We start from the raw sequence: 10,432 nt of genomic DNA, 5'->3' as shown, positions 1-10,432 counted from the left end.
CCTGGCTCTTTTGAGCTGTGGTTGGTGACACTGGAGCCTGCTTGGTGTTGATCCCTGGGCTCTCGCCGAGGCGTCTGGGTTCTGAACTGAGACCTCTCGGTTCTAAGTTGTGGTGTTGCTCCTGAGCCAGGGTCTCCGGGGTTGTGGTTCAGCATTGGGCCTCTGGGTTCTTCCCAATGAGGATGGAGCGATGTGGGAGAGACAACAAAAGGGTCCCGTGGCTGGAGCCACGCAGGGGAATGGTTGCTGTTGCAGCTTTATTGGTGGGGCTGCTGGGAAGACAGATGGGGAGGGGACGGGAGCAGGTGGCAGGAGGGATTTCAGGCGGGTGGCGCTGCAGGGTCTCAAGGTCGGTCTCACTCGCGGTAGTGTGGCCAGCCTTGGATGATTTCATAGAGCTGGTCGCCTGGAGAGAGTGTGCTCTGAACGTCCCGGTGTCCTTTGACTTCATAGTTGGGTCTCAGGAAGCCCTGAGACACCCCACATTCCAGAAGATTGAGGACAGCACGGAGGGCCCGCTTTGCAGGTACTCGGTCTGCAAGATACAGGAAGTCAGAGTGGGGCTTTTTTGAAGGGCAGAGAGGGGTGTGGCTAAACGGCCCTCTGCCTCAGTTTCCTCAGCCGTGAGAAGAAAGTCAGGCCCCTACCCCTAGGGCTGTGGGAGATCACGGGAGGGAGCCTAGCACCTAGGGAGACCCTTAGCAAGCATTGCCTGCCATGATTACTTCTTGGCCCTGGCCGTCGTCTGCTCCCAGGCCCCTGGGTCTTGTCCACACAAATAGCTGTCACCTCTGAAACAACTATGAAATAGGTGCTTTGAGATAGGGTCCCTAGCCCAGGGAAGGATCCACGTGAACTGAGCTTGCCACTGTCTCCCCGAGCTGGGATTGAAGTGTGCACTCTGTGATTTGAACCCAGGGCCTTGTGCATGCGAGGCAGGTACTCTACCAACTGAGCCACAGCCGCTATGGCAGTTCATTTCATTGAGACAAAGTCTCAAACTCAAAATCCTTTTGTTTCCACCCTTGGAGTGCTGGGATTACAGCTGTGGACTGCTATGCTTGGCTTTTGTTTTTCCTCTGATTTAGTGCAAACCAGCCTTTCCTAGCATAGGGTCAAAATAGCCCCGTTATCCAAAGAAAAAGATGAGGTGTAGGACTTATGCTCTTAGTGGAGGCCATGCGCTTGTAGGTGGCAGAGCTTGTAGCGCCCTTCCCCACAACACCTCCAGCCCAGGACGTTGAAGTACTTACTCATGTAGTTGCCCATGAAGGTGATGCCGATAGATATGGGGTTCCAGGTGGGCCCTGTGTGGTCACCCTTGATGTTCCAGCCTCGGCCTTCATAGATATGACCATCATCTCCAACGAGGAAGCTGTGAGGGAGGGGCGGGGCTTGGTGAGGTGGGCGGGGCTTCAACAGCCTTCACTAATTCTTTGCACCCAGCAGCCACGCAGCGGCTGCCCCACGCCCTCCGAGAAGTCCAAGGTCACACAGAAACCCAATTAACCACACGACAAAACTCTGTGTGTGGGTGAGGTTGGGATTCAGTGTTTCCTCTTGTCTGTCCATGCCTGGGAACTCACCTCCTCCCCTCTCCAGCCCCTGAGGTGGGTGCTGCTGCCGGTTTCCCACAGGCTAAGCTGACAGTCAGGGACCCACCAAATCGCAGCCCCAGAGGCCGCGCCCCTCGGAAGTCTAGGGCCAGTGAGATGGCCCCTTGCCAAACCTCACAGCTGAGGTCTGTCACCAGGACTGACTCCTGCCCGTTGCCTTCTGACTTCCACACAAGCCTCATGCCATGTGCCTGCCCCCAGCCAAATAAACACATATAAAAGAGTGTTCAAAGAAGTTTGTGTAAAAAGACCTTTCATTTGCCTGTCGTAATTGTCTGGGAGGCTCACTGCCTCCGTCTGCTAACCTAGGCCTGGGCCTGGAAGCTTCTAGCCTCCATACAATCTTATCTAGGCCTAGAATGCTTTCAGCCTCTGAGACTTATTGCTGAGTAAGCTCAGTCCTTACTAAGCTCTGTCTGTCTGGTTCAACTCAGCTGTTCTGGCTCAAACTCCTCGCCCAGCTGGCTTGTTCAAACCGTCTTCCAGGTTCTCTGAATTGCTTTCCTTGGCCTCAAACTAACTCGAGCAATCTGTTCTAATCTTCTGGCTCCTTCTCATTCTCTGGCTCGTCCATCTTCACCTGCGTCTCCCACCTCTCTCTGTAAAACTCTGCCTCCGATTCCACGAACTGGGCCACCACAAACAGAACTCCACTCCTCTGCCTCTCAGCTCACCTACTCGACCCAGGTGCCTGACCAGAACCCAGAGATCTGCATGCCTCTGTCTCCTGAGGGCTGGGATTAGAGACGTGGAGTACCACACCTGGACCTAAGCTTTTCTTTACTTGGAACTTGTTCGGAACCAGGTTAGCCTGGAACTCAGAGATTTTTTTTTTTAATGTTTTGTTTTTTTGAGACAGGGATTCTCTGTGTAGCCTTGGCTGTCCTGGACTCACTTTGTAGACCAGGCTGGCCTCGAACTCACAGCGATCCGCCTGCCTCTGCCTCCCGAGTGCTGGGATTGAAGGCGTGCGCCACCACTGCCCAGCTCTGCCTTGACTCTTGAGGTCCTCTCAGGCAACAGGACCATGGGACTCAAGGGTCGAGGCTACACCTCTCTGGAAGTTTCCAATCCTAGCGCAGTAGTAGACCTGTGAATTTCACTCATTGACCAAGTCTCAACTGAGAGGCACCCCCCACCCCTGCCCCCTGGGGCCACCTTCGAGCCGGATCAACAGCCTGAAGTTGGACGATGAAGGATTCAGCTCTGAGATGCTGATGAGGCAGAGGATGCTGGACCTTGGAACCCAAGCCCCTGTCTGCCACTCAAGCCAGCCAGCCCACAGCCTGCCTCGGAGGAGGTTGGATCAAGATGGGGACCCAGGGACCCAGGGACCCAGTGCCAGGCTCAATCAGCCTGGTTTGCTGGCAAGCCGTGAGCCTTTATCCAGGAGTCTCTTATAGAAGACTAGGGGACATTTTATTGTGTGTGAGGCAGAGCCTATCTCCAGCTCAGGGACAAAAGCCCTGTCACTTTAGGGAGATCCCAGATTGACCATCAGCAAGGGTAGAGGGGGCGCCATTGGCTGACTCCTGCATCTCCATTGCATTGTGATGCCCTAGCATTCACAGCACCTGGCCTGGGGTGGAGACACTGTGTGATCTTACTGGGATACTTCTAAACACACCCCCCCCAAACTCAAACCTTCACTTACAGGCTAGGAAACTGGGGCTCAGCATGTGATTTTGCTTCTCTGTAAGGCTGTATGTGGCCCCCGTGAAGTCTTCCCTACACCCCACTTCAAACCTGGGGAGCACCTTTGATGTTGGAGCCTTAGAATGACTAAAATCCTGGGTAGAAAGGCCTGAGGACACCCTCCAGGTTTCTGACCCGCTGGTGGCCGGCAGAGCAGTCGGGAGGACTGGGAACCAGCATTTCCAGTAAATTCTGCAGGTGATTTGGCTCTTAGGCTCAGCCTTAGAAGTCACAGGGTTTGGGCAGGAGCGATGGCTCAGCCGTTAAAGGCTAGGCTCACAACTCAAAAGTCTAAGAAGTCATAGGGTTCAAATGTTTCCTTTGGAAACAGGCCCAGCCTGTGACACTGAAAAGAAGCAGGTGTGACAAATGGCTGTGTCCCTTGGTGTCCTTCCAAGCAGCCCTCCCCCCTCCCCCCCAGCTTCCTTGTGGTCAGCCAGAGGAAGCCTTCTAATATCTGGGCCAGTCTATTGCCCCACCCCAAGTATCCCCTTCCAGAACCTTCTATGGGTACTATTTGACCTCAGTCCTTACCATGACTTTTGGGTCTTGTCCTGTGGCCCTGCCCCCACTTTGATTAAATCACTTGCCTCTGTGCTACACATTTCCCCCAGCTGCTGGGATTACTGACTTGGATACCATGCCTAGCGCAGCCAGCCTTTTTCTCTCTCGGTTGAAACATATGTGATGCACGTGTGGGTGTCAGGGCAACAGTCAGTCCATCTGTCATCGGTTCTCTCCTACCCGGGTTAGAACTTGGGCTGTTGGACTTGCTGGGCCACCTAGAAGTCCTTTTCCTGTGGGTTTTTGTCTTCCACCAGGGACCCATCCTCTTCGGTCTCTATGCACCCAGAGCTACAGGGATGTGTTCCGAGCAATGTCCCCCATCTGGAACTCTGGCACACGGGAGACGTTAGCCCACAGATTTGGGGCTCCTGCCATATGCTAGCCAGTTTCCCGGTATTTGGAATTAGGAGCCATAATCCTGTTGGCCTTTGCACAGGAGGAAGCTGAGCGAGCCCCGAGCATCTATTACACCTGTGCAGTTACTCTGCCTTGCATCTCAGGCAGCAGTAACGCCCACTGATGCCAGGACTTGGTGTAAGGCTCAGTCAGCCTCGGATTGTCCTGGCAAGATCTGGGCCTTTAGGAAAGTATGGGATGCCGGGGGGGGGGGGGGCGGGCACCTTGTTACCTGTGAAGCAAGCCTGTCCCCTCTCACAGAGGAGAAAGCCCCAGCGCCCAAGGGACACACCAGATCCAGCACCAGGAGGCTTGGGAGGAGGTGTAGCCAACCTCCTCCTGACCACTGGGTACTCACTTGTAGCCCACATCGCACCAGCCCAGAATGTTCTTGTGGTAATGCTGCACGTTGCGGGCCTGCTGTTCACAGGAGGACGGGCTGTCGCAGAAGCTGCCTGCTGTGTGTGAGATCACCACATAACGGACAGGGTGCTGTAGCGGCGTGGAACAGCCAGATGCCTGGGCCCTCCACTCATTGCGGGGTACGACGAAACTACAGGAGGCTGCCAGGCCCACGAGGGCAAGGAGAGCCCAGGCAAACAACACGTTGGACATGATGGACAAGGCTGTCAGGGCGGGTGTATGAATCAGGCCCTAGCCTCCTGGACTTTTATCTTCTGGGCTGGCAGGGGCTGGCGGGGCGGTGGGGGGGGGCGGGGAGGGAGGGAAGGGCTTGCTTCATATCTGGGTGGGACCTTTCCAGCCACTGTCCCAGAGCACTCAGGCCCAGCTTCCTCCTTTGACAAGGGTGGAACAGTGATGCCTTTGCTCGGTGTGGGATAGGTGTCGAGAGAAGCTTCCTCATCAGGGAGGGGGGCATGTGTCTCTGTCGTTTTCTGGAATTTCCAAGGCTTGGATCTCAGTGAGGGCATTGTGTAACCCTACCAGGAACTTGCACGGTGAGGGGCCCTGGGCTTTGGCACAAACTTCCTGAAGGTGGGGTTAACAAAGGTTCCTTTTTAAAAATGTGTGTTTGCGTAAGAGTCTCATGTAGCTCAGGATGGCTTTGAACTTGCAATTGAACCAGAGATGACATTCACCTTCCAATGCTCGTCGCCACATCCCTGATACTAGTGCTGAAGTTACAGATGTGCACGGCCACCCACGCCCACCTGCAGATCCCCTCCGGTCCAAGTCTGAAGATGTTCAACATGTGGATGCCTGTTTCACAGCTGAGGAAAACCAGACTTGGAGACCAGAAGTTGCTACTGTGTGAGCCCACACTGAAGACTTACCCTCTCTGTGCCCAGTTGTCCCACTGAGGTATGGAGACCATTAACAAGGTTTCTGGGCCCCAGAGTTGATCAAGAATGACACAAATTGAGGAGAACTGCTACTTAGTATCGGCCTGAAAGGGTTAACTAAGGATTTTGGGGAAGAGTTCAGGGGCTGCCCCTCCTGGAAGGGTTGGGCGGCTCTGGCTCTGCTCCCAGAAGTCTTGGCAGTAATTCCTTGTGAACTTCTTGATAAAGTCAAACCGTTATTGGTTCAAGGTGAGGGAAGGCTTATAGTTATCTTCTTTCTTGTTCGTGAAATTTTCTCCCTTGACTGATTCCCAGAACGTGTTTAGTCTAATAGGTATGGGAACCAAGTTTGTTATTGGTAATATTAATAACTAATGTTACGCGCCAAGCCAGAAATATGCTACTTTAGAATAGTATAAAAGCTGTGCTTAAGAAATAAACCATTGCTATTTGCCACCAGAACAATAGTCTGCCCGTTTCTTAAGGCTACTTGCCATCAGAGCAGTAGTCTGCCTGTTTCTCAAGACGTTCGCAGAGCTGGTCTCCGTCAACAAATGGATTGGGTTTTGGCCCTTGGATATCCGGCACACAGTGTCATGGCCGTGTCACCACGATTCAGGTCAGGTCTAGTCTGTGGTGTGGGTGACCATAGCAGTTTTGTTCTGGAGAGAAGTGACTCTGAATGCAGAGGGTCCCATGACTGTGAACTGTGACCTTCATCCAGGTCACATGGTGAGCTTTCCTGGGGCTTCTATCCTGCTCAGGCTCCCGGTTCCCATCAGGGGGAGACTACCTGCCTGCCTTGTTCTCTTCGCTTTCACTTTAAATGGTTTTGGGTGTTCCTCCTGGGGAGCCTCTCTCACTCTCCAGGGATCTGAGTTTTCTTTAATAACTTTGTTTGTTCTCCTCAAAAGTAAATATTTTTTTTGTTGTGCTCCAGATGGAACTCAGGACTTGTCCAGGGAAGGTAAACACTTTACACAAGACCCATACTCCCAGCCCCTCACTGTGGGATTCTAGGCAGGGGCTCTACCACTGAGCCATACCCCCAGCCCCTCACTGGGGGATTCTAGGCAGGGGCTCTACCACTGAGCCACACCCCCAGCCCCTCACTGGGGGATTCTAGGCAGGGGCTCTACCACTGAGCCACACCCCAAGCCCCTCACTGGGAGATTCTAGGCACGGGCTCTACCACTGAGCCACACCCCAAGCCCCTCACTGGGGGATTCTAGGCAGGGGCTCTACCACTGAGCCACACCCCCAGTCCCTCACTGGGGGATTCTAGGCAGGGGCTCTACCACTGAGCCACACCCCAAGCCCCTCACTGGGGAATTCTAGGCAGGGGCTCTACCACTGAGACATGCCCTAAGTTCTGCTTTGTAATCTTAAAGGTAAGGTTCCAAGTTTCTGGTTTCCGGAGATTCTTCTCTTTGGCACTTCTATAGGGTCCCCACGGGAGCAGAGTAGGCCATATATATGCTCAGCGTGTTCAGGTGTAGCAAGAAGGTCAGGGTTTGCAGGTGACTGGACACATCTGGGGTGAGGGGTGACCAGACACAGCTGGAATAAGGGAAGCACATGCTGTCCGGAACTCACTGTAAGGGCCTGATAAGTGACTGAAGAACATTATCAATGTGGACGATGCCACTCAGAAAAGTCCTGGTCACATCTAAGCTTTGGTCTCACAGGGCCAGAATAATACATACGGGGAGGCCATTGGGAGCGGGAGATGAGAGAGAGAGAGAGAGAGAGAGAGAGAGAGAGAGAGAGAGAGACAGACAGACAGACAGACAGAGAGAGACAGGCAGAGAGGGGGAGGGAAAGAGGAAGTGGGAGAGGGAGGCAGAGAGAGAGAGAGAGAGAGAGAGAGAGAGAGAGAGAGAGAGAGAGAGAAAGAAGAAGAAGAAGAAGAGGAAGAAGAAGGAGAAGAAGGAGAAGAAGGAGAAGAAGAAAAGAAGAACGTGGAGGAGGAGGAGGAGGCGGTGCAAGGTGAAGGGAATAAAAATATTAACAGAAGTGGTCCATGAGTAAGATGATGTTAAGAGGGGCACTGGCTGCTCTTGCAGAGGACTTTCTGCTTCTGCTTCCAGTACCCGTGTCAGGTGCTCACAACAGCATTTAATTCCAGCTCCAGGGGGAGCTGTCACTCTCTTCTGGTCTCTTAATAACTTGCACTCATGTGCAACACACACACAGACACAAACAGACACACAGCCCACAAAGAACAGTGGTAGACTGTGCACCCATCCAATCACCCACTGACTGTGGAGCACCCTTAATGTGCCCGAGCATCATCTGGGCTGCTGGATACAAGAGTGGGAGCCAAGAGCCAGGAAAGAAGGGCTCAGACTCCCGGCTCGTATGTTAGGGGGATGGTGCTCTTCCACTGTTGGATCTGCTGGTGTGGGCTGGCATGCCCTAGGCAGTACAAGCCTGGACTCAGGTAAGGGCAGCGGGGGACCCGCTTCCTGGAGCTGTGTGGGTTGGGACACATGCTGAGTGCTGGTGGGCTGGACCTGTTTTCCAGCTGGCAGAGGGGAAGTTAATCAGGGCCCTGAAAAGCCGTCTTATTAGCCAGGACGACCTTGAGCAGCAACACGTTGAGCCCAGAAACTGAAAGAATCTAAAGGGAGTCTCCTGGGACGCAGAGACAGTATGGGGCGGGGCTCACAGCGCGTGCGCGTCGTGCAAACCGACAGAGGACTACAAGTCTGCTTCCGAGGAGCTTTATTGCCCCTGGCTGTTTGGGGCCATTTATCGCTGTGTAGCCCTGGTTTCCCGGGGCCTCTCTCTCCAGAAACTGTGTTGACCTCGAACTCACAGAGATCGGCCTGCCTCTGCCTCTGCCTCCCGTGCTGGGGTCAAAGGACCCTGCCCAGCAGTTTGTTTTTTTTGTTTGTTTGGGTTTTTCAAGACAGGGTTTCTCTATGCAGCGCTGGCCCAGCAGTTTTGTTATTTGTTTTTGAGGCAGAACGGTAGGCATCCCAGCCCAGTTGAGGCTGACCCTGAACTCCTGATCTTTCTGCCTCTGGGGGAGGGGATTTAGGGGGTTGGGGGAGGGAGGGAAGGGAAAGGGAGTCGGAGAGAGACAGAGACAGAGCGACAGACACCACAGAAGGAAATCCAGGACAAAAGCTAAAAGGAAGCAAACACTTCAAGAAGGAAGTGGTTATGTTAAAAAACAAACGAAACAGCAGTCTAGTCCCAAGGTCACCCTGGATAATGAGTAGATGGGCAGAACGTTAAAACCAGAGTAAATTGTATAATAAATGGTGTCCAGGCCAAGGGCCAGCCATTCAGAAACACAATAAAATCCTTGTCTCGCACCATACGCAACTACTGTTATGTGATGAGGTAATGGTCTAAAAGTCAAACACAAAATAACAGGCCATCACACACAGTTGTCAGTAGACATTTGAAAAATTTAATAACAAGTAATTATGGTCTTGGGGACACAAGTTCTCACTATGTAGCCCTGACTAGCTTGGGACTGGGTATGTAGACCAGGCTAGGTTTTTAAAAAAAAATTTTTTTTCCCGAGACAAGGTTTCTCTGTGTAACTCTGGCTCACCAGAATTGGCTTTATAGACCAGGCTGTCCTCAAATTCACAGAGATCTGCCTGCCTCTGCCTCCCCAGTGCTGGGATTAAAGGCATGCACCACCATACCTGGCATAATTTTTATTTTTATTTTTTTTGAGACAGGGTCTTTTTATATAGCGCTGGCTGTCCATGACCTCACTAATGTGTACACCCTTGAACTCACAGAGATCTGCCTGCCTCTGCCTCCCCAGTGCTGGGATTAAAGGTGTACACCGCCACACCTAGCAGTTAATTTAGGTTATATGTATGTGCCTGTTTGTGTGTATTTCTATTTGTGGGTTTGTGCTTGCAAGTGAGGGTACCTGCTGAGGCCAGACATCAATCCCCTGGAGCTGGAGTTAAAGAAGATTAGAAGCAGCCAGGCGTGGTGGTGCACACCTTTAATCCCAGCACTCAGGGTTAGGGTTAGGGTTAGGGTTAGGGTTAGGGTTAGGTTAGGGTTAGGGTTAGGGTTAGGGTTAGGGTTAGGGTTAGGGTTAGGGTTAGGTTAGGGTTAGGGTTAGGGTTAGGGTTAGGGTTAGGGTTAGGTTAGGGTTAGGGTTAGGGTTAGGGTTAGGGTTAGGGATAGGGTTAGGGAGGCAGAGGCAGGGGGATCGCTGTGAGTTCAAGGCCAGCCTGGTCTACAAAGTGAGTCCAGGACAGCCAAGGCTACACAGAGAGACTCTGCCTCGAAAAAGAAAAAGAAGAAGGAGGAGGAGGAGGAAGAGGAGGAAGAGGAGAAGAAGAAGAAGAAGAAGAAGAAGAAGAAGAAGAAGAAGAAGAAGAAGAAGAAGAAGATTAGAAGCCAGCTAGCTGTAGGTGCTGGGACGCACAACACTAGAAAAAATTTTTTTTATTTTGCTTTGTTTTTATGCTTCTGGGTATTATATCCTCAATCATAATAGAAAAACACTTCAGTGGAAAAACAGCCTAAGCCGGGCGGCGGTGGCGCATGCCTACAGTCCCAGCACTTGGGAGGCAGAGGCAAGTGGATCGCTGTGAGTTCGAGGCCAGCCTGGTCTACAAAGCGAGTCTAGGACAGCCAGGGCTACACAGAGAGACCCTGTCTCAAAAAACGAACAGAACAGCTTAAAGTGGTGCTGTATGTCTGTAATACCAGCACGTGGGGGGGTGGAGACAGGGGAACAGGGATTCAAGAACGTCCTCACTGACATGGTAAGTTTTGAGGTTAGCCTGGGCCGTCTCTTCCTACAAAAGATAACCACTTCCACTCTATATCCGTGCATTGAACAAGTAGTGATGCCCTCATGTG

The 10,432-nt window shown here is 52.5% G+C and overlaps 1 protein-coding gene across 2 annotated transcripts; it reads right to left on the bottom strand.

The window, feature by feature from the left end:
* Positions 1 to 238: 238 nt before the first annotated feature.
* Positions 239 to 4,972, bottom strand: PGLYRP1 (peptidoglycan recognition protein 1). 2 transcript variants are annotated; one of them, XM_084771053.1, is made up of 3 exons: positions 4,633 to 4,972; positions 1,254 to 1,375; positions 239 to 535 (listed from the first exon to the last, which is right to left on the bottom strand). In XM_084771053.1, exons 1-3 carry the CDS (start codon positions 4,887 to 4,889, stop codon positions 357 to 359), a joined length of 558 nt encoding a protein of 185 aa, XP_084627179.1. In that variant the 5' UTR covers positions 4,890 to 4,972; the 3' UTR covers positions 239 to 356. The 2 variants fall into 2 exon arrangements, with proteins under 2 accessions (XP_084627179.1, XP_084627180.1); XM_084771054.1 differs by lacking the exon at positions 4,633 to 4,972 and adding an exon at positions 1,587 to 4,626.
* Between the last annotated feature and the right edge of the window lie 5,460 nt (positions 4,973 to 10,432).

This window comes from Acomys minous (assembly GCF_964271855.1).
Source record: "Acomys minous genome assembly, chromosome: 20".
NCBI lineage: Eukaryota > Metazoa > Chordata > Mammalia > Rodentia > Muridae > Acomys > Acomys minous.
The sequence above is the reverse complement of the archived record's forward strand: the minus strand, read 5'-3'. Positions and strand labels throughout refer to the sequence as shown.

What these genes read in the sequence shown, in the direction of transcription:
- PGLYRP1 (XM_084771053.1), bottom strand. Translation starts at nt 4,889, where the DNA reads ATGTCCAACGTGTTGTTTGCCTGGGCTCTCCTTGCCCTCGTGGGCCTG. An exon ending in TGGTGCGATGTGGGCTACAA is followed by an intron (nt 1,376 to 4,632) that starts GTGAGTACCCAG and finishes CCTCCCTCACAG; the next exon opens with CTTCCTCGTTGGAGATGATG. An exon ending in CTTCATGGGCAACTACATGA is followed by an intron (nt 536 to 1,253) that starts GTAAGTACTTCA and finishes TGTATCTTGCAG; the next exon opens with ACCGAGTACCTGCAAAGCGG.